This window comes from Diabrotica undecimpunctata, chromosome 4 (assembly GCF_040954645.1).
Source record: "Diabrotica undecimpunctata isolate CICGRU chromosome 4, icDiaUnde3, whole genome shotgun sequence".
Classification (NCBI taxonomy): domain Eukaryota; kingdom Metazoa; phylum Arthropoda; class Insecta; order Coleoptera; family Chrysomelidae; genus Diabrotica; species Diabrotica undecimpunctata.
The window spans coordinates 16542702-16562293 of record NC_092806.1 but is presented as its reverse complement, the minus strand read 5'-3'; the positions used below and the strand labels follow the sequence as shown (position 1 = coordinate 16562293).

The 19592-nt window shown below is 32.5% G+C and overlaps 1 protein-coding gene across 1 annotated transcript; it reads right to left on the bottom strand.

The window, feature by feature from the left end:
- Positions 1 to 11603: 11603 nt before the first annotated feature.
- On the bottom strand, positions 11604 to 19383 carry LOC140439236 (uncharacterized). Its single transcript, XM_072529023.1, has 5 exons — positions 19339 to 19383; positions 15627 to 15863; positions 15108 to 15511; positions 12314 to 12595; positions 11604 to 12240 (listed from the first exon to the last, which is right to left on the bottom strand). The coding sequence occupies exons 1-5, from the start codon at positions 19351 to 19353 to the stop codon at positions 11892 to 11894; spliced, it is 1287 nt and encodes a 428-aa protein (XP_072385124.1). The 5' UTR covers positions 19354 to 19383; the 3' UTR covers positions 11604 to 11891.
- Positions 19384 to 19592: the final 209 nt, after the last annotated feature.

Below are 19592 nucleotides of genomic sequence, written 5' to 3'. Positions count from 1 at the left end.
ATTATAACACAGACTTTTAAAATCAACCCTTATTTTGAGTTGTGCCACTATTGCACATCAACATTTTGTCTTTCAAGACTAATTAAGGCAAAGAAAACTTCTGCCATTTTTTTTTGTTATTCCTCTCAACTAAAATAAACGTTCACCTACTACAAGTTACTTGAATGAGAAAATATTTTTATTAACAACTATAAAATAGCAACTATAAAATAAATAAAATAGGAAAAGTTATGATTAACAATACTTTAAATGTTAGAAATCAGCGTGAATTGGTGCAACACTCTTGTATTCACAAAGGCTAGTAAGATCTTTTTTCTTCTTTTCAGTTATTGGCAGCTGTGGCGCACCCAGGTGGGGGTTTTGGGGGTTAAAACCCCCCCAGGGCATATAAAGTAAACAATATATAAAGAATAGTAGGAAAATGTAACTTGTCTTTCACACACAATACAAAAAATCCAAAACGCTGATTGAATAATTAAATTGCCACTTTAAATATGTAGAACACAATAATTATTGTATACATACACAATAATTAATAATATTTTTCATTATATTTAGATATAGATACCTAATATTAGGCTTATGAAAAAGTAGACAGAACCAGTCTGTTGCGAGTAGCATGCGCCTACAGGACTGTATCTGCGGCGGCCTTGTGGACTATCACAGGTCGTGTTCCTCTGCATGTGTTAGCAGTAGAAAAGAGACATATCTATGGGAGAAGAAAGCATTTGACAACGGTTATAAAAAAAAAAGAAGAAAGGGAAAGATCAATGGAAAGACGGCAAGAAGAGTGGAACAACAAGGAATATGTTGCTCACTGGACAAAGATGCTGATCCCGAGCCTAAGAGACTGGGTAGATTGTCTGTTTTAGGGCGTATCTTCATAAGTTCAGAAAGACAGATACAGATAAATGCCTATACTGCGAATATTCCGACATTGTTACTCACAAAATGCTGGAGTGTAATAGATGTACAGTGAAGAGAAACAGAATGTATAAAGAAATAGGTATGAACCCTGTGACTGTAAGAGAGATGATCGTGAAGATGACGGGAAATACGGAGGGATATAATAGTGTTTACAATTACATCCGAGCAGTCATTAAAAAGAAAGAAGAGGAATAGAAACACCAACCGGGCTAACGAGAGAGATAAGATCTAATTACTATTTTAATGGGAATAAAATCGCAATTGAAGGTTAAAATAAATTTATTGACGTTTGAATTTTTGATCTTTGATCTTGCACTGATAACTTGTTTATACTCCAACAATTAATAGAAAAAAGAATAGCGGTTGGTACCAAAGTACATCTAACCTTCATCGGCCTAGAAAAGGCGTATAATACAGTTCCAAGACTTAAATTGTGGCAAGCTTAACAACAACTCGACATTAGTCCATACCTTTTAGGAATAATCACAGAAGTATACAGGGATAACACTACTTACCTAAAAATCGGATATAGACTATCAGAGCCAATAATAGTAACTAAATGACTAAAACAAGGATGCAGTATATCACCCTTACTGTTTAATTTATATATTGAGGCAGCCTTCCAAAATTGGAAAAACCACTGCCAGGGAATGGGAATCCCCATAGGAAATGATGTACTGTTCTCCCTGAACTTTGCGGATGACCAAGTCATCCTAGCTCAAGATTTTTATGATCTAGAATTTATGATAAAGCGTCTATAGAGAGAATATTTAAAATGGGGGTTACAAGTCAATATGAAGAAAACAGAATATTTACTTAGTTATCAACTCAGATGCAAGGTTTGAAGTGTTGATAGACGAAGACGTGGAAAACAAACAAGTGGAAAAATTTAAATATTTAGGTCCACTCATTGCTAAGAACGGTTTGGAAGAAACCGAAATTAAACACGCTTGTTTTAACCGAAATTAAACACGAATTAATCAGGGACGTAAAATTGTAGGATGTCTGAACTCCTTATGGTGGGATCACAACATTTTCAAAAGGAACAAAAAAAGAATAGGGCAAACCATGGTTGAATCAGTTCTTTGTTATGGCTTTGAAGTATGTACAATTAATGCAGACCTGAAGAGAAGATTGTTGGCAGTTGAAATGGATTATTTGAGAAGAAGTACTAGAACATCAAGGCAGGAAAGGAAGACCAACGAATCTGTAAGAAATAACATGAATGCTACAGAAACGGTCATTGACAGAATAGAAAGAAGAGGTTCAAAATGGTTTGGACATCTATCGAGAATGCCTGACGAACATTGGCCCCAAAAACCTCACAAACGGAAGCCTCCTGGAAGAAAAAAAAAAGAGGTAGACCTCGACGCTCATGGAATGAACGAATTAGAAGAGCGATGGAATCGAGAGATTTGGAGGAGGAGCATGCCTTGGACCGGGAGGATTGGCGGAGGAGAACGGGAATACGGCGATAGCCGACTTCAAAATGTATTGTATTTACAAGTTGGATTAATGTCAAACGTCAATAAGCTTCAATTTTAACCTTTAATTGTGGCTTATTCCCATTAAAATAGTAATTACTATAAATGGCCCCAAGAAAATAGCTTCAGAACAATAGATAAGATCTAGATAAGAGAAGATAGTGTTCCAAAAATGTCGTCAGCCTTATAGTGGCCACCCCACTTTCGGAGTACGATACGTGCGACAGTCAACGGCGCACATGTAAGAGAGAGTGGTTTTAGTTGGGAGGCAGGATAATAGATACCTGAATCTTTGGCACTGCTATCTTTAGTACTTTAAATTAAACTAAAACCCAAATTTTAGGGACTCAAAATGGAGGTGGCATAAAAAAATTTCAAAACCCCCCCTAAGACAAATTCTGGGTGCGCCACTGATTGGCAGGCTAAGTAAGCCTTTTCTAGTTCTATAATATCCATGCTTTCTAAACCTTTTCTTGGTGGTATCAACTGATCTGTACTCCTCTTGTTGAAATGAAGTTTTAAAATAGTAATGAGTACCAGAGCTTTCTTTCACATGAATTTCACAAATATCGTTGAAATGAAAAGTATTTCGTTGGACATCTTCAATGAAAATTGTCGCTGTTTTAGTATTTAACTTTTTCAGGTAAAAAAAAATCATTATAATTCCTGTACTTCGAATAATTGTTTGCAACGAGAAGTTCGGATTAGCATAGCATAATGAGTCTGTAGATAAATAGGCCCTCGTTTTAAAGCTTTAGTGATATTTCTTTCTATTAAAGAGTGACAGCTGTCATCCTCATTTTGAGTATATCCGACAACTAAATAGCGATGAGTTATAGAAGTAATTTTGAAATTAGTTACAACGTACTTATACATTGAAATTAGGTACTTGTTTTTTCCTTGGCCACCATTGTGAGAGAGAAAATAATGCATAGTTAAATTCATAATTAAAAAGTTTACGATATAAACCAATTTGGTTCTTCCAAACCAATGTCTCTTGGCAATCAGCTTAATAATAATTGTACAGATCTGTCAATATTTTACCTCCTTCTATATATTTTTTGAGGTACTACTTTGACAATAGTGACTCTCCATTGTCGAAATAATTGAAGAAATGTGTTTACGAATCCTGTTCATAGTTTCGTTACAAAATGTTTTATGCATGCTAAGTTTACCTCTTTGGTCGTTTTTGCCACTTTGCGTCTTACCAATAACAGTTCCAACTATTAGTAACTCCAATGGTGGATATAAAAAATCTTTTGCACATTCTTATTTTTTTCTGATCACGGTTTTTCAAACACAATGCATGATTATAACTACGGCTTGATGTGTTACCTTTATCTGCTTATCGATATGTTGGTTTAATTATAGACATAGATCTCAGAATATAACTTCGTTGTTTATTTATATTTTCCATTGATCAATATTTTCTAAAGATCTGTGTTCTTTCTTGTAACGTCAATTTTTCACCACATTTAAGTCTACATGGATTGCAAGATGGACCTAAACTGCGAGCCTGAACAAGATTACCTTTAACATTGGTGTATTTTTGGCCTGAATTTCAGGTTTTCATAGTTTTAGGCGTATTAATCGTCACGTCTTCTGGTTCTTCAGTCTAAACATTTTCATCAAAAACCTCTGTAAATGTAGACGATACATCATCATCATCATTCACGTTCACACAATTGGTGTGAACTAAAATGGGTTTATTTTTTGTTTAAACCGGTAGACGTTAAAATAATATTGACATGACATTATTACTTACGTTACTTCTGCTCGAGATAGGAATAATTCACTTCTTTTCCGATAACCCTTTGGATCTGACATTTTTAAAACAATAAATTTATTTCTTTTATTTAATGTGACACAACTCCAAAATTCTCACAATTTGAAAATATCTAAAATTGTCTGCTATAGTGGCACAACTCAAAAGTGCCAGTATTGCAGAGAAACTTGATATCGACACGGTTCGACTTCCACTGCACAGTTAAAAAGGGCCAGTACTGCAAGAAACAATTTATCTCAACCGGCAACATGTTACTATTACTATTGTGCCAGTTTTGCAGATCATAAATGAGGCTTTTCGAGCCCTCTGGTGATATTAACTCAATTTTGTCAATTTTTGAGTTAAGCCACTATTGTATACAGCCGAAGATATAGGTTATAGGTATGAAAGAACAATGCGTATTTATTCCTGTGATGTTTGTTTTATTTGGACTGTTTAATATCAGAGATATTAAACCAATGGTTTGATTTATTTGAAAAGATCGAATCGAAAAATTCAAAGATGAATTACATACAATGACGCCAATTCTACCTTCAATACTGAATTAAATCCTGAACCTCAGCCTGGACCATCAAAGAAAATAAAAAAACAATAGCTGGAAAACAACGTTTTAAATATATAATTATGCTTAATATTATCTCGCCTGGAAATTGTCAGTGAATTAGGCCTAATGGAAATACCACTTAAAAAAACGCTCCTCCAGACTTTAAGTCACAGATTGTTGGGAAAAAGGTCGATAATAAAGTAATAGGAATGTTAACAAAATAATAAATTATATGAATAAAAAATATATAATAAAAAATTAAGCCTAATGGTTCGTTTTTACCGTATTCTTGAGTATTCAAGAACAATGTCAACTTCGGAGTGCTGTAAAACCCAGAAAAATTATTGAAATTAAACACATTTGTAGTAAAAATTATTCGTTAAAAACCCTCTATAATATTGCTCTTAAATTTTTTAAATAGTCTAAACAAAAGCACACCTCTTTCAAAAATATGGCAAACCGTCAGATCAATTTCCAATAACTATCAGTACAACAAAAAACCTCAACTTTCTGAAAATCTCATTAAACAGATGTTAGACCAACTTGCACCTTCATCTGCCTCTGGTAATGTTGGTAGGATTAAAGAATTTTTTCGTTTTAATACTAGTGTAGATTCCATGTCAAAGCCTTTTACTCCTTCAGAACTTGATTTCGCACTAAAAAAAGCAGAAATACAGCCCCCGGTTTGGACGGTTTTACTTATAAGATATTGGACAAATTGCCGTCAAATGCCAAAGATGTTCTCTTACAAATCTTTAATAGTTGGTGGTTGAAACAAGAATATTGCGATACTTTAAAAAATATTATCATATGCCCTTTACTCAAATTTAACTTAAACCCAGAACTTCCATCATCTTATAGACCCATTTCTCTATTATCATGTGTGACAAAATCCTTTGAAAGGCTTATAAAATTTAGATTAGAACATTTTATTGAAAGTAGTTCAGTTTTTCCCTACTCACAGTATGGATTTCGTAGAGGTCGAGGTACCATTGATGCTCTCATACATTTAGTTACGGATATTCAACTCTGTTTTTCAAAAAACGAATTTATGCTATGTTTGTTTCTAGATGTAAAGGGTGCATATGACGTGGTTGATTTGGATATATTATATTCAAAAATGGTGGGGTGTGGTATTGATAAAAGATTATCTGTAAATATAATAAATTTGTATGTGAATAGAAAAATATACTTACGGGACCATAGAAATGTATTACACGGTCCAAGAATATTATATAACGGTCTCCCACAAGGCTCAATTCTAAGTCCTTTATTATTTAATGTTTATACTGCAGATCTGCATGGTTTGATGGATGAAAAATGCAAAATAATTCAATATGCAGACGATATATGTTTATATACCAGCCATAAATCCTATGAAGATTGTATGTTGAATCTAAAACTTAGCTTTAGTAACTTAGATAAGTGGGTGAAACAAATGAGTTTTAGTATATCACAAGAAAAATCTTCGATTGTATGTTTCACTAGACGTAGACAAAAAGTCACAGGCAAATGCCAGATAGGTGATTATAATTTCCCCTTAGCAGAAGAGTATAAGTATCTAGGCATGATCCTAGATAAAAAACTCTTATGGTCCAGCCATATAAAGTACGTAAAACAAAAGTGCGAGCGTGGAATTAACCTTCTGCGTTTCGTTTCTAAAAAAAGATGGGGTGCAGATCAAAATATCTCTTTAATGTTTTATAGATCCTACATACGATCCATTCTGGATTACGGTTGTGTTCTTTACGGTTCAACATGCAAAACAAATCTATTAACTTTTGACAGAATACAATTTAAATCAATAAAAATTTGTCTAGGAGCTATGATGTCTTCACCAAACCAAGCAGTTCTAGCAGAAGCCCAGGAACCACCTTTACACATACGTAGGCAAATGTTAGCCAACAAACGTCTAATAACATACAGATCGTTTAATACAACTATGGTTCACAAAATAGGTTTACTTTTGACAGAAAATTTAACAAATTCTTATTGGAGAATAAAAAATTATCCTCCTCTTGCAGAATCTTTTATTGATACGAATTCATTTCAATCTTATATATTACAGCTCCCAAAATTTCCTTTTTACATATAAGACTTTGAAGTTCTGATAGACAAACCCACCATTATAATGCCCTCTTATTCAGACTTGCCAATTTTAACTAATATGATATTTAAATCCATACTAAGCAAATTGGGGGAAGATTTAACAATAATTTATACAGATGGTTCAAAAACTGTTGAAAGTACTGGTTTCGCTTTTTTTGTTTCAAACAGCAATTATGTTGAGAAATATCGAATTCCTGAATGTTGTTCTATTTTTACAGCCGAGGCTGCTGCTATACAGAAAGCACTAACTTGGTGTGTCACTAATTATTGTGAGAACATCGTAATAGTATCAGATTCTCAGGCAGTATTACAAGCTATTCGTAGCCATCCATTGGATAGTTTTCAAAACTCAATTATACTTGATATCAAAAAATTATTACATGATCTAAAATTCACAAAAAAAAACAGTTACTTTACTCTGGATAATAGGACATAATGGAGTAATTGGAAACGAATTAGTGGATGGTATGGCAAAAAATACATCTGAGATATCAGAAATTACAAATTTTTACTACTTTAAAGATCTTTTTTCTATTATCAGGAGTATTGGCAGGGAAAGATGGATGTCAAAATATAAAGAGGTTCAGAAGACTTCAAGAAACCATTACTTTTCTATTCATCCATGCTTACCAAAAAATATTCCCCATTTTAATTTTAACTATAATAAAGTACATTCTTCGTTAATAACCCGGTTAAAACTTAACCATGGCCTCTTTCCAGAGCATCTGCATAGGATTGGAATCTATGAAACCCCTTTCTGTCCTTGTGATGGTAAATCTGTCGGAGATTTGAACCACTTATTTTTCGATTGTCCTAATCATAGGGAACAGACTCGAAGCCTATATCTAGATTTAATTGATCTCAATATTAGCCTACCAGTTAACATCAGCAATCTGTTATCTTATTCTGACAAATCTATATATATAATATTCTAATCAAGTTTATAAACGATTCTAAAATAAAAATTTAAACATCCTTATAACAATTTTCTGTGGCAAAAAGATTTTTTGTCTAATGCCATCTCTCTCTCTCACAAACACACACACACAATATTGCTCTGATGTCTTTTTATTGTAAAATGACCAGAAGCAAGTTATTTACAAGATTCAAAAGAAAATTTGTTCAACAATTTGAGTTATTGAAGTTATACTTCTATAGGCGCGCTCCACGTTGGAAATTTGTATGGGAGTGAATCTGTGAAATCATTACCTATGTAAGATAATGAGTAAGAGAGAGACAGAAGCTATATTTTCTCTCTCTTCCTCTCTCGAATATAAAAATGTTCCTTTTATATATATAATTTAATATTATATATATATTATATAAAGATATATATACATATAATATTATACATATAATAAAATATTTATTAATATTATTATTTATGTGATATGTTTTGTATTATTTATTAAATGTTCATAATTATATTTGTCTTTTGTATTTCAAAATAATAATCTCAATAAATCACTGTATGATCCAGAACTGTCAATTTTGAAATACGTTTGTGTCATCTCCTCGGTAATATAGTAGTCAGTATCCCCGCCTGTCACGCGGGAGACCGGGGTTCGATTCCCAGTCGGGGAGGGCTTTTTTATTAATATTATTACATTATTGTCATTTTTAAATACTTATGGATATTGCATTTTAATTTGTATTGTATTATTATATGGAATTATGTTGCACTGTATTGTAGTGTATTTTTTTATATATATTATTGCCATTTTTAAATATTTATGAATATTGCAGTTTAATTTGTATTGTATTATTATATTAATAACAAAATAAACAATGAATTTTACTGCAGAGTATGTGTAAAAAAATTTTTGCAGTCAACTCCTTTCATACATATATGAAAATAAAAATATACATTTTCATCAAAATATTGATTCAATCCTTCATTGTTAGTAAGTTGTTATTAATTCTGTTTCTCTTTCTGCTATGTCTTACCCATAGAATTACATGTGTAATGATTGTGCAGATTGACTCCCAAATAAATTTGTAACGGCGAATGCGTATATAGAAGTGTAACTTCCACCGGCAGTCCCACCGGACTGCCACACCCGTTTTTTTTTTGTTCATAACTTTTTTATTATCCCTTTTACAAATAATGATTTATAAAATTTTCTGTAGGGTTGCTAATCTCTTGGATGGAAAACTCTTTGTTTTCCAAGAAGGCGGAAAGGGGGCAAGGGTGGCGAATGGGGGGCATCAAAAGAAAATAAAATTGCGTTCTCTCCAAAATGTAATATCAATGTAACTTTTCAATGGACTATTATTATTCGGGAATCATTGCTGTGTGAGGAATTATTTTTTTAGTGGTGTTACAAATGTCAATTTTAACCGATCTGATATTTTACTTGAGTCATATATTTCACGTTTTTAGTTTTTTTTTTACCTTCGTCATTTATTTATTTATCTATGGGTGGTGGGACATATGGGCTATAATAATTGTCGAAAAAATTTTCGATGCCTTCTTTACATTTCATAATTCTGTCCTATGACTCTGTAATTGTTTTGTTTTATTATTTCTTAATATTGTGTCTTCTCTAATTCTGGATCTCCTGTAATTTCTTTTACTTACTTATAAAAGTTAAAGGTATCGTACCTTTCCCGACGTTTTTCGATTCCTTGAAATTTTATTGGCATTCTTCTCAGCACTTTTTTCTAATGATTTTATTAAATTCTTCAATATTTAGTTGACTTTTTTTTTTTTTTTTTTTTGGCTTAGACTTATCGTCATACAGCCAGACACAAAAGGACTAAGACAGTCATCATTATAATTTTTACCTAAATGCCCTATCAAAATAAAAGATTATTACATCAATATTAGGAAAACAGGGACACACTCTTCTCGCCTAGGGACCTATCAAGGCATTTATTTATAAAAGACACAACAACACTAGGTCACGGAGAGGATCAAGTTATACAAATGGTTTAAGACAAAGGTAACAAGATTAACTAAATAATTTTTAGAGAATTATAATGATAATTTGCTGTCTTTTAAAAATTTAATTAAGGAGTTGTAAATATCTACAGAGCCAAGTGATAATAAATATAGTATATTCCAAGGAGCTGCTATTTTATATTTTAATAAATCATTTATAAGTTTGGATGAGTAGACTCTGTTTTTAGAACAACCAAAAAATATATGATCTAAATCACTTTCCTCTCCACAATGCTCACATTTGTCATCATCCAACACCTTTATTTTAAATAAGTGCTTTGGATAACATGCGTGTCCGAAACGTATTCTAATAATGGAGGTTATGTGCCTCCTGGAAGCTCTAAAAGACTTGTACCAAGGAAATTTGGGAATATCTGGCTGAATTATCGAGTATCTATTTTGGTTCACAAAAGAGTATTCCTTCCACTGGTAGCTCCACTCTCGAAGTAATGTTAACTTGCAAGAAACAATACTGTCAGAAAGCGTTACTTTATGTAGAATACCAGTATCGGTTAAAATGCTTTCTTTGGCTAATAAGTCGACATATTCATTATGTTCAAATCCTGCATGTGCTTTAATCCAGAGAAAATGTACATTGATTCCTTTAGTTAAAAGAGTTTGAATAATATGTTTAATTCTATAAATGTATGGGCAGTCTTGTAAGTTAGGTGGTCCATATTTACCAATGGATTTTAACACTGCTAAGGAGTCCGACAAAATTAGAATATGGGCAAACTCAACTTCAGTTACATATAATAAAGCTTCATATATTGCAATAGCCTCTGCTGTATAAATCGAAGTTTCCGGGTTCAGTTTGAATTTCTTTTCTTTTATTTAATTTTAGTTGACTTTAATTTCTACTTTCACCTCTCATTCAATACGTCCATGACTTCGTAGATTATCCCTTCTGTCTCCCTGTCATTTCTCGTTAATGCAGTGCCTTTTTCATGGATCTTGGTTATTTTTGTTTTTATAGCATTCCACTTCTCTTCAATGTCTTCATTTCGCACTGAGTTCACTATCATTTATGTTTCTCGATCTGAAACTTGTTTTTTTCTTTCTTTGGGATTTTTTTCGTTGTACAATGTCTACTATTCTTGTCACTTTTTCTGTTTTAGTTTTCGGACATCTTTTCAGTCCATTACAACTGGATTGTGGGAATTTGCAATGAGTTATATTTATATTTTCCCAATGATCATAAATAATTTTAATAGTATTGTATTATAATTGTAATTATATTCTACGTATTTCTACGAATATTTTTGATTGACATAAATATAATAAAAAATATAATTACATTCTTTTATAAATATTTAGAACTATTTGTTCAGAATAGACTGGGATATGGGTATGTTTTCTTTTAGTAACTCAACCTTCTCTAAATTATCACTTAAAAGTACACGCTAAATTGTTCGCACTTAATTGAATTGAATTTATGATATTTATATATGATAAAGAAATTGCAGAATAAAATATCTAGAAAATAAACATTTTAGATATAATATAAACACTAATTTTTACGAAAAATATCATAGAATGTGTTAAAACGTGGCAACGTCGATAACCGTTAGATTTCCTTTATTATTGTATGCAGCCGTCCAGCAAAACTGCAAAGCTATTTTCGCATTTGAAGGAGATAAAAGTAGCTGTGCAAATGTTGTGAACGAACGGAACTGTTCGAATGCTGTGATTGCATTTAAATTTTGTGCGACAAGGTGAAGGAATATGATTGGCGGTTTAATAATCGATTATTAAACTGAGTGTTTGGATTGGTACTTATATGGATTAAGATTTTATTTAAAATAAATTAAAGATGTTTTTATTTTTATTTACATTATAAATTTATATGTATACTATAAAAATAAATAAAGGGAAAAACAACAAAGCCTACGGTTTAACAACATAAATATTTGTATTAATTGGAGAAACTCCTTACAAACTATAAATATTTCGATAAATTACAATATCATTTATGCTTCGATGGTTACAACCTTATAATCTAAAATATGTAGGGTATTTTTACCATTGACTATTTTTGTAAACCCATTTATACGGCTACAGCTTTCTAGTATTTTTTAGATTTTATAAAAAGGTATTTTAAGACTCCTGGTCGTACCTCTCTTTGTCAGCTAAGCTTTTAGACAGGAACCATTTTTCTTTTAGAACTTTCTTTTTATGGGTGACAGGAATTGGTTCCGAAAATCTAGCATCCAGTTCGGATTTAGGAAATTTAGATTTCTTCGAGTGTTTATATTTGTACGATTTGTGCTGTTTACTTCCTTCGTTTCTAAAGTATTTATCTTCTGGAATGGTGTATTTAGAGTGGTAGCTCTTTGTTTTTTTATACTTCTTAGGATGCTTTTCTCTTTTAGGAACATGCTTGGAAGAACCGCGTTTGTTGTCTTCTTCAGCTTCATCATCGTCTTCTTCAAGGTTTTCGTGATGTCTAGAAATAACAGTTTAATATATTTATTTGTGTGGTATTGTAATTGCATACGAGAGCTAGCAGTAGTTCTTACCCATATTCTGAAATTTCTTCTTCTTCTTCAAAATATTTTCCAAAAGGTGTGTCGTATTCTTCGCGTTCGTCCTCATCTTGATAGTTGGACCTGTCATCGCGTTCATCATCATCTTCGTTCTCTACTACTGGCTTTTCAACCGGTCTTCGTTTCGGTTTTTCTTCTTGTACATTTTGAGAGGGCATGTCAATGGTTTGATATTGGTTTTTGCTAGGAGGTCTAAACTTATTGTGTTGGGTTATCGGTGGAATTTCCGTCGTTGTTAGCATTATATTATTATGCCTTAAACGATAACATGTAGTAAGTAAAATATAAAATATCTCAAAATGGACAGCATCATAATAGGTATTGTAACGGTTTTTTAGAAACTAAAGAAGGGCGTATTTATTTGCGCAAACTACTTTTTAGTCCAGTCGTCATATTTGACCCCTAAAAATATTACTAACAAGCTAAATTTTACCGAGAATATCAATTTTGGGACCCCAGAAAGATGCAAAAACGTTTACTACTTTTACCCCCGGGCTTTCAAGTTAAACCCCCCTCGTAGAGGGGTAAAAACTCAAAAAAATCGATTTACCAAGAACCTGTACATTGTAGAAAAAAATGTTTCAAATAAAAAATGTAGCTGAGATGATTTTAAACAAAAATGTTAATTAGCACTTTTTCTGTAGAATGAACGGTTCTCTCAGAAATAACGCTTGAAGCGACCAGCGATTTTAAATGTTAGTTGAGCGCCCGAAATCAAGTCGACGTTAAAAATTCGATATCTTTTGATCAGAGTGTCCTATCACCAAAAATCTAAATACATTTTAAAGGTGAAAAGTGCAGCTTTCATGTGACATTTTTGTATTTTGTTGCAAATAAAGAATGAACTAAGTTTCTATAAATCTGTTCAATTAATAAACGTTGCATAATTTTTGCCATTTTTTACAATTCTCTTGAGATTAATAAACTCACGGAAAATGCCTCCAAGAAGATGATTTTAAGTGTAATTTGTAGCAGAATTTACGTACCTATTTTCAACTTTGCTGTACAGAATGGAAGGTTAGATGCAGCAGAAATACCACAAAGAACATTAAATCGTTCGAAATGTGGTGTTACAGAAGGCTATTGGTAATAGAATGGGTTCAGAGAGTTTAAAAACCATAAAAACAAGAAAATTGTAATATTGAAGCCCATAACTAGAGAAGATATGAGCTGCGTAGGACGATAGTGCAAGGTATAATTAGGGTAGAAGACACCTTCCTGGCTGAGGAAGAGAACAGTTTTACTGCGGCTAATTAGAGCTACTGAGCTTAGAGCTAGACTGATATTCAACCACCCGTAAGAAAAGGAACTTTAAGAAGAAGAATCGGTAGTAGTGATAAGGATATAGCTATTATTAATACATTTTTGAATGTTGTAGGTGGAGGCCAATATACTAAAGAAAAAGAAAATAAGAAGTTTATTATTTACCGAGTTACAGTGTTTGAAATGAGGATATTTTTGTGTTTTTTTAAACAATGGATTGAAGGTAATTGAATGTTTTGATTCATCACTGTTATGTGATGGGAAAATACCATTCAAACTAAGCAGTGGTTCAAAAAGTTTTATCGGGGTTTTGCTTAATCGATTACAATTATTAACCAATCGTACCGACATCAATGATGCTGAGCGCTCTGGAAAACGATGAAAAGTATTATGGAAAACCTTAAAGTAAAGTTGCAAGAGATGTCGATACTCTAAAGTTATCAAAGGGCGGTTAGAACTATCTTAACTAATATACACGAACATTTGGGCACGTGAAAGCTGTTTTCCAAATTTGTGCCGCGTTTTCTCACACCAGAACAAAAGCAACCATGAATTGATGAGTCTCGGAGCTGTTTATTCATGTTTAATCGGAATAAGTTGGAGTTTTTGTAACAACGACAACCACAAATATTTTCAGAGCAACAGTGTGCAAAGTACAGATTGTCATGATCGTCGCCAATATTCAAAACGGATAGTCCCTTAAAAACTTAAATGTTTTGGCGGGGGTAATCATATTTTTTGAGATCGAAACAACTTGATTCAGTTTTGTCAAATTTTTACTTTTTATGTAATTAAAAAATAAGACTTAGCGCAATTTTTTTATTTTTATAGACCCATAGGTTGAGTGTACATAATCTAACATTTTTGATATATTTTGAAGTCTATAAAATGGAGAAAATTCCCCAACACCCTAAAAAAACAGTTTTTTTTTGGATTTTTAAAGATCATCATACGAAAAAATCTGAAAAAAAAACAGAGATAATTTTTGATAAAATACACAAAATTAAAAGGAAAAATCCCCAAAAACCCCTAGAAAAAAAAACAGTTTTTCGAATTTTTGAAGATCGCGGACTTTGCGCGGAAAAATCTGAAAAAATCAGAGATATACTTTTTGATCAAATACACAAAATAAAAAAATTGTAACTGTAGCCACCTCAAAAAAAAGTTATAAAAAATGCATTTTTAGGTTATGTTCACCCAACCTACGGGTCTATAAACAATAGACAAGTTTTAGCTATGCGTGTAAATTTTTTGAATTTTTCAAATTGATTGCATCCCACCTAAAAAAATATAAACCAACAATTGAGGTTTTTGGTAGTAGGAGGAAAGGGTGGTAGGCTAAAATAGCGCTGAGTCTTATTTTTTAATCACATATAACGTAAAAAAAATAAAATTCTGGGAGTAAGGGCATTTTGCCTACCTTAAAGGGGGATACAATTTACTTGTAAGGGATCATCTTAGAGCGGAACGTACATTCCAAAGTCGTTCATTATCTAGTACATACCTTGGAAAATGGTTAACATAGTTCAATATCGGTTTCCCATGTTGTGCGCCTTGGGGCAAGAACGGCTGATTCGAATAAAACACATTCGGACTTCCGGGATGATGGTAATTACTTTGCTGTGGATGAGTAGAATCTACTATGATCTTCCCGTAGACATACTTCTTGGGCTCAAGAAACGAAGGCTGAATGCTGTAAAGGGGATGCTGCTTGACATTAAAATTTTGAGGCCCGCTATTTTGTGGATATTGTTGTACTGGTACCACAGTTTCAGAAGCCATAAGCGTCTGGGGGTTACTGGGCGGTGGAGGTTTCAGATCAGGCTGAAAAAGTTGCTTCACGTGGACGTTAGATACGGCATCTGTGGGGGTTTGTTGGAACTCGTATAAAACTTGTTGAGCTGCAACCTAAACATTTATCTATTACTTTCTGCTACTTTGTATATTGTAAAAATTATTATTGTAATATAGACACTATAATCTGATAAACCTTAAACTTTAAATGATAATAACAATTACTTACTTTTGGCTCAATAACCTTAACTGGTTGACTGAGATCCACAAGAGCCAGAGGTCTTACTTGGTAAGTGTTGATATGTTTTGGTTCATAGTAAGTTTTCGTACTATCACTATATGGTAAAACCAAACTAGACTCTCCATAAGACTGAATATCTCTGGACAAGTTTCTCTTGGTTTTAGCCAATATACTCGTTAAGTTTTGGGCTTGGACGATCCACATACAAAGCCATGTGACTCCAATCTAAAACAATAAAAGGTATTCCTTTAGAATTTTATAACACAACTATACAAGAGTAGACGCAAAAAACCAAACAAAGCAAAAATGGAAACGTAGATGTTCTAAAATCGGAGATTATAATCACGTAATACAAATTGTGTAAACCGAACCAGTCATTGCCAATCGGGAACACTGGTATCAGAAAACAATGGCATTACCTAACCTTACATCAATATATTGTGGTGCGTTCATGGCGGTCTGTGCTACTATTTATGAAATGTCAAGAAACTGATACTTATAATTCGTAGTATTACTGGTACTTATAATAGTAGTAGTAGTAAGTAAAATATAATACATAGTAATTGAAATTTCAGGTGTTTTTCCAAACAATAATCTAATGGGGCTGTTTGTTCCTTACCGTAATTTTATACAGTATTAGAATTACTCATCCTTAATACCTTTTACTCTTTTAAAAATGAGACGAAACAGGTTTCTTAGTGAAAAAAGGTTAAAAGAAGCTGTAAATAATATCACTGATACAGAAGAAGAACCCTTTACAGCATCTGATGGGTCTGACTATATTCCTGAAAAGAGCAAAGATGGACGTAATTGGGGGAATTTAAAATAGCGATGAAGAAGAGGAATATAACAGCAGTACTGAAGGATCAGATATAAGGAGCGATGATGAACACCATCAATCTTCCTCTTCTTCCTCTTTATAAGCAATTCTGCTTGTTCATTGGCGGATTAATACCTCTATGGAAGGTTGTCATTCCATCTTATGCGCGGTCGTCCGATACTTCTGCGGTTGGTGACTTATCTCTTGCTATTTTGATGACACGCGTCTTCTCCATTCTGTTTATGTGGCTATTCCATTTTTTTTTCTATTTTGTGCCCATTCACTTATACACTGTACGTTACATTTTCTTTAAATGTCTTCACTTCTCTTTCGATCTCTTAGCGTATTTCCTGCAATTCTTCTCAGTACTCTCATCTCTGCCGTTTCCAGTAGCCTTTGCGTTGTGGCTGTGTCGGTTCTTGTTTCTGAGGCATATGTCATTATTGATCTTACACTGGCTTTATAAATTTTTGACTTCATCTAAGTGAAATGTGTCGCCATATAGTGTTATTAAGGCACCCGCTGCCAGTCTATTTGCTTTTTGTACTTGATCTCTCACTTCTTTGTTCAGGTCTATATAGCTAGACAGTGTAACTTCCAGCTATTTTATTTCCATTACTTGTTCAATACTGATGCCATCAATTTCTATTTTACATCTGGTTGGTTCTTTGCTGACTACTATTGTTTTAGTTTTCTGAGATGAGATTGTCATTTTTAATTCTTTTGCTCTTATGTTAAATCTGTGGACCAGTCTTTGCAGATTATCTTCATCTTGCGTAGCAGAATATTTTTATTTCTTTGTTTCCCATTATGTATCCTCTTCCTTTGTTAACGATTTTGATGATTTCATCCATGATCAAATTGAAGAGCATGGGGTTCAATGAATCCCCTTGTCTTATTCCGCTACCTATTTCTATAGATTCTGTAAGTTGTCTATCTATTCTGACCTCCATTTTATTGTTTTGGTAGATGTTTTCGATAGTTTTTATAATATTTAGGGGAACTTTTCTATTATATCACCATCGATGAATGGAGAAAACGGTAATAACGGGAATGGTGAAGCTACTGAGTTCAATCCCAATGTAAAGATCAATGTTGTAACTTAGAAAATACCTACGAAAAATTTTATACCTAGAATAAAATTGCCCAAGGAAACAAATATTGACACTTTTGGAATCAAACTTGTGTTCTGAGTGTTCTGAGTTAGATGTGTTTTTAAAATTATTTCCTAGAAGATTATTTTTACACATTACTGATAGTACGAATAAACGCATAAAGCTATTACAAAGAACTACTATTTAGAAGACGTTGAAACTGTTTAAAAACACGATTTCAAAAAGCAGGGTCTTTGCTTGGCAAGGATCAATTCATTGATGAGACGATTGCAAAATTCAAAGGTCGATCATCTCCCAAACAATACATACCTAACAAACCAATCAAGAGAGGTATCAAATTATAGCAATGATGCGGTTTCATAACTGGTTACAACTTCAAAATTTACGCCGGTAAAGAAATTATACTAGATGGGACTCTTGGTGAGAGTATATCTTGAAATAATCTTGAGTTTCCATGCATTGGTACATATATGAAGCGCAGAAAGAAAAGAAAACTACCCATTTTATTGATAAGAAACTATCTAGAGCCGAATCTGATTCACTGGTAAAGGTGTTATGTAGTAAATAAGTTCTACTTTTAGAGATATAGGTGGTGTCACTCACCATCTATATCACAGATTGAATTAAAATTAAAATCGGGCAAAAATATACTTTTAATTGCCCAGAAGCTATGGTATTTTACAATAAACATATGGAAGGGGTTGAATTGGCTGATCAAAAGATTGCCACCTATGATTTAGACAAAAAATCGACTAAATGGGGGCGTAAAGTTTCTTACAACTTTTTAATGGTATTTGTAGTACCCTCATGGATAATATTTTTGGAAATTCAGAATCAAGGAAGAAAGTTCCTATTCTTGATTATGTAGTACCTGTAGCTTAGCAGTTGATAAGTTTGGAGAGATTAGAAGCCAAAATTAAAAGAAGAGTTACTGGTCGTCTAGGTATGATCACAACAATGCAAACACTTGTGACAAATATTGAAGATCACGTTCCAAAACAAATTAACAATAAAAGAAGACGTTTCAGTTGTTCCCAAAAGAAAGAGGGAAGCCGTACAAAAACTTTATGTGTTGGATGCAATGTACGTACTTTTATGCAAAAAGTGTTTTTAACATTCAACTTATGATGCAATTGTAATTTTACCTTATTTTTAATAAAAATAACTGTTATAAGTGTTCTTTTTTTATTACTGATGGGACCTTAGAATCCCAGTCAAAACTATTGTTGTGGACCAAAGTTTCCATATCCTTGGAATGATCAAAGGAGAATTTTATGATTAATTATATTATACATAATGTGCCTAATCAATTATTCTGATTATAAAATTGAATTTTTTCAGTACCTAAAATGTAAAAATGAATTCAGTGGAGAAAGGCTTAGATACCGCCTCGTATTATTTCCGGTTGATACGAAAAAACCAAATAGTAAATCTACTAAATCCTTGATATAAAATTTTTTTATGGAAAATGAAACGTTTAACATCCCAGCAGAGACTCAAACCTATGGAACTATTATGATCACAATTAAAATATATTTCTAATGGTAATAACTTTTCATTAAAGTCCACTTCTTCTGCAATTAATGTACTAAAAAATGCATTTGACTATGTAGCTATTGACAATTAGAAAACTGCTATGCAGCATGTAAAAAAAATTGAAGAAAAATGTATGTAAAAAACGGATTGTTTCTAAATATCGCCGAAAATAGCGGGCTGTATCAAATTTTGTAAGTTACAGTTTAAATATAACTGAAAAAGTACTTACGATAAAATACGTCATACTGTTCTAACTAAAGTTCATGAATTTACTAAAAGTGAAAAGACCATTTCTAATCTTTTATAGTTTTATTGAAATGATAATTGGAGTAAAGAGAAAACAGAGACGTTTTTCAATTTAATATTGTACAAGAACGTATTATCTTTTTTATCCTTGAGTGAAAACATGAGGTTTGGCTTTTGTGATGCCAATAAAATTAAAAGGTAAATAATTGAAAATAGCTTTGTTTCTGTGTGGTGATT

Excerpts from the sequence above, each read along its gene's own strand:
- LOC140439236 (XM_072529023.1), bottom strand. Across the intron at positions 15,512-15,626 it reads TTAAGGTTATTGAGCCAAAA|GTTGCAGCTCAACAAGTTTT; the intron begins GTAAGTAATTGT and ends ATAAATGTTTAG. Across the intron at positions 12,241-12,313 it reads GAAGAAATTTCAGAATATGG|ACATCACGAAAACCTTGAAG; the intron begins GTAAGAACTACT and ends TGTTATTTCTAG.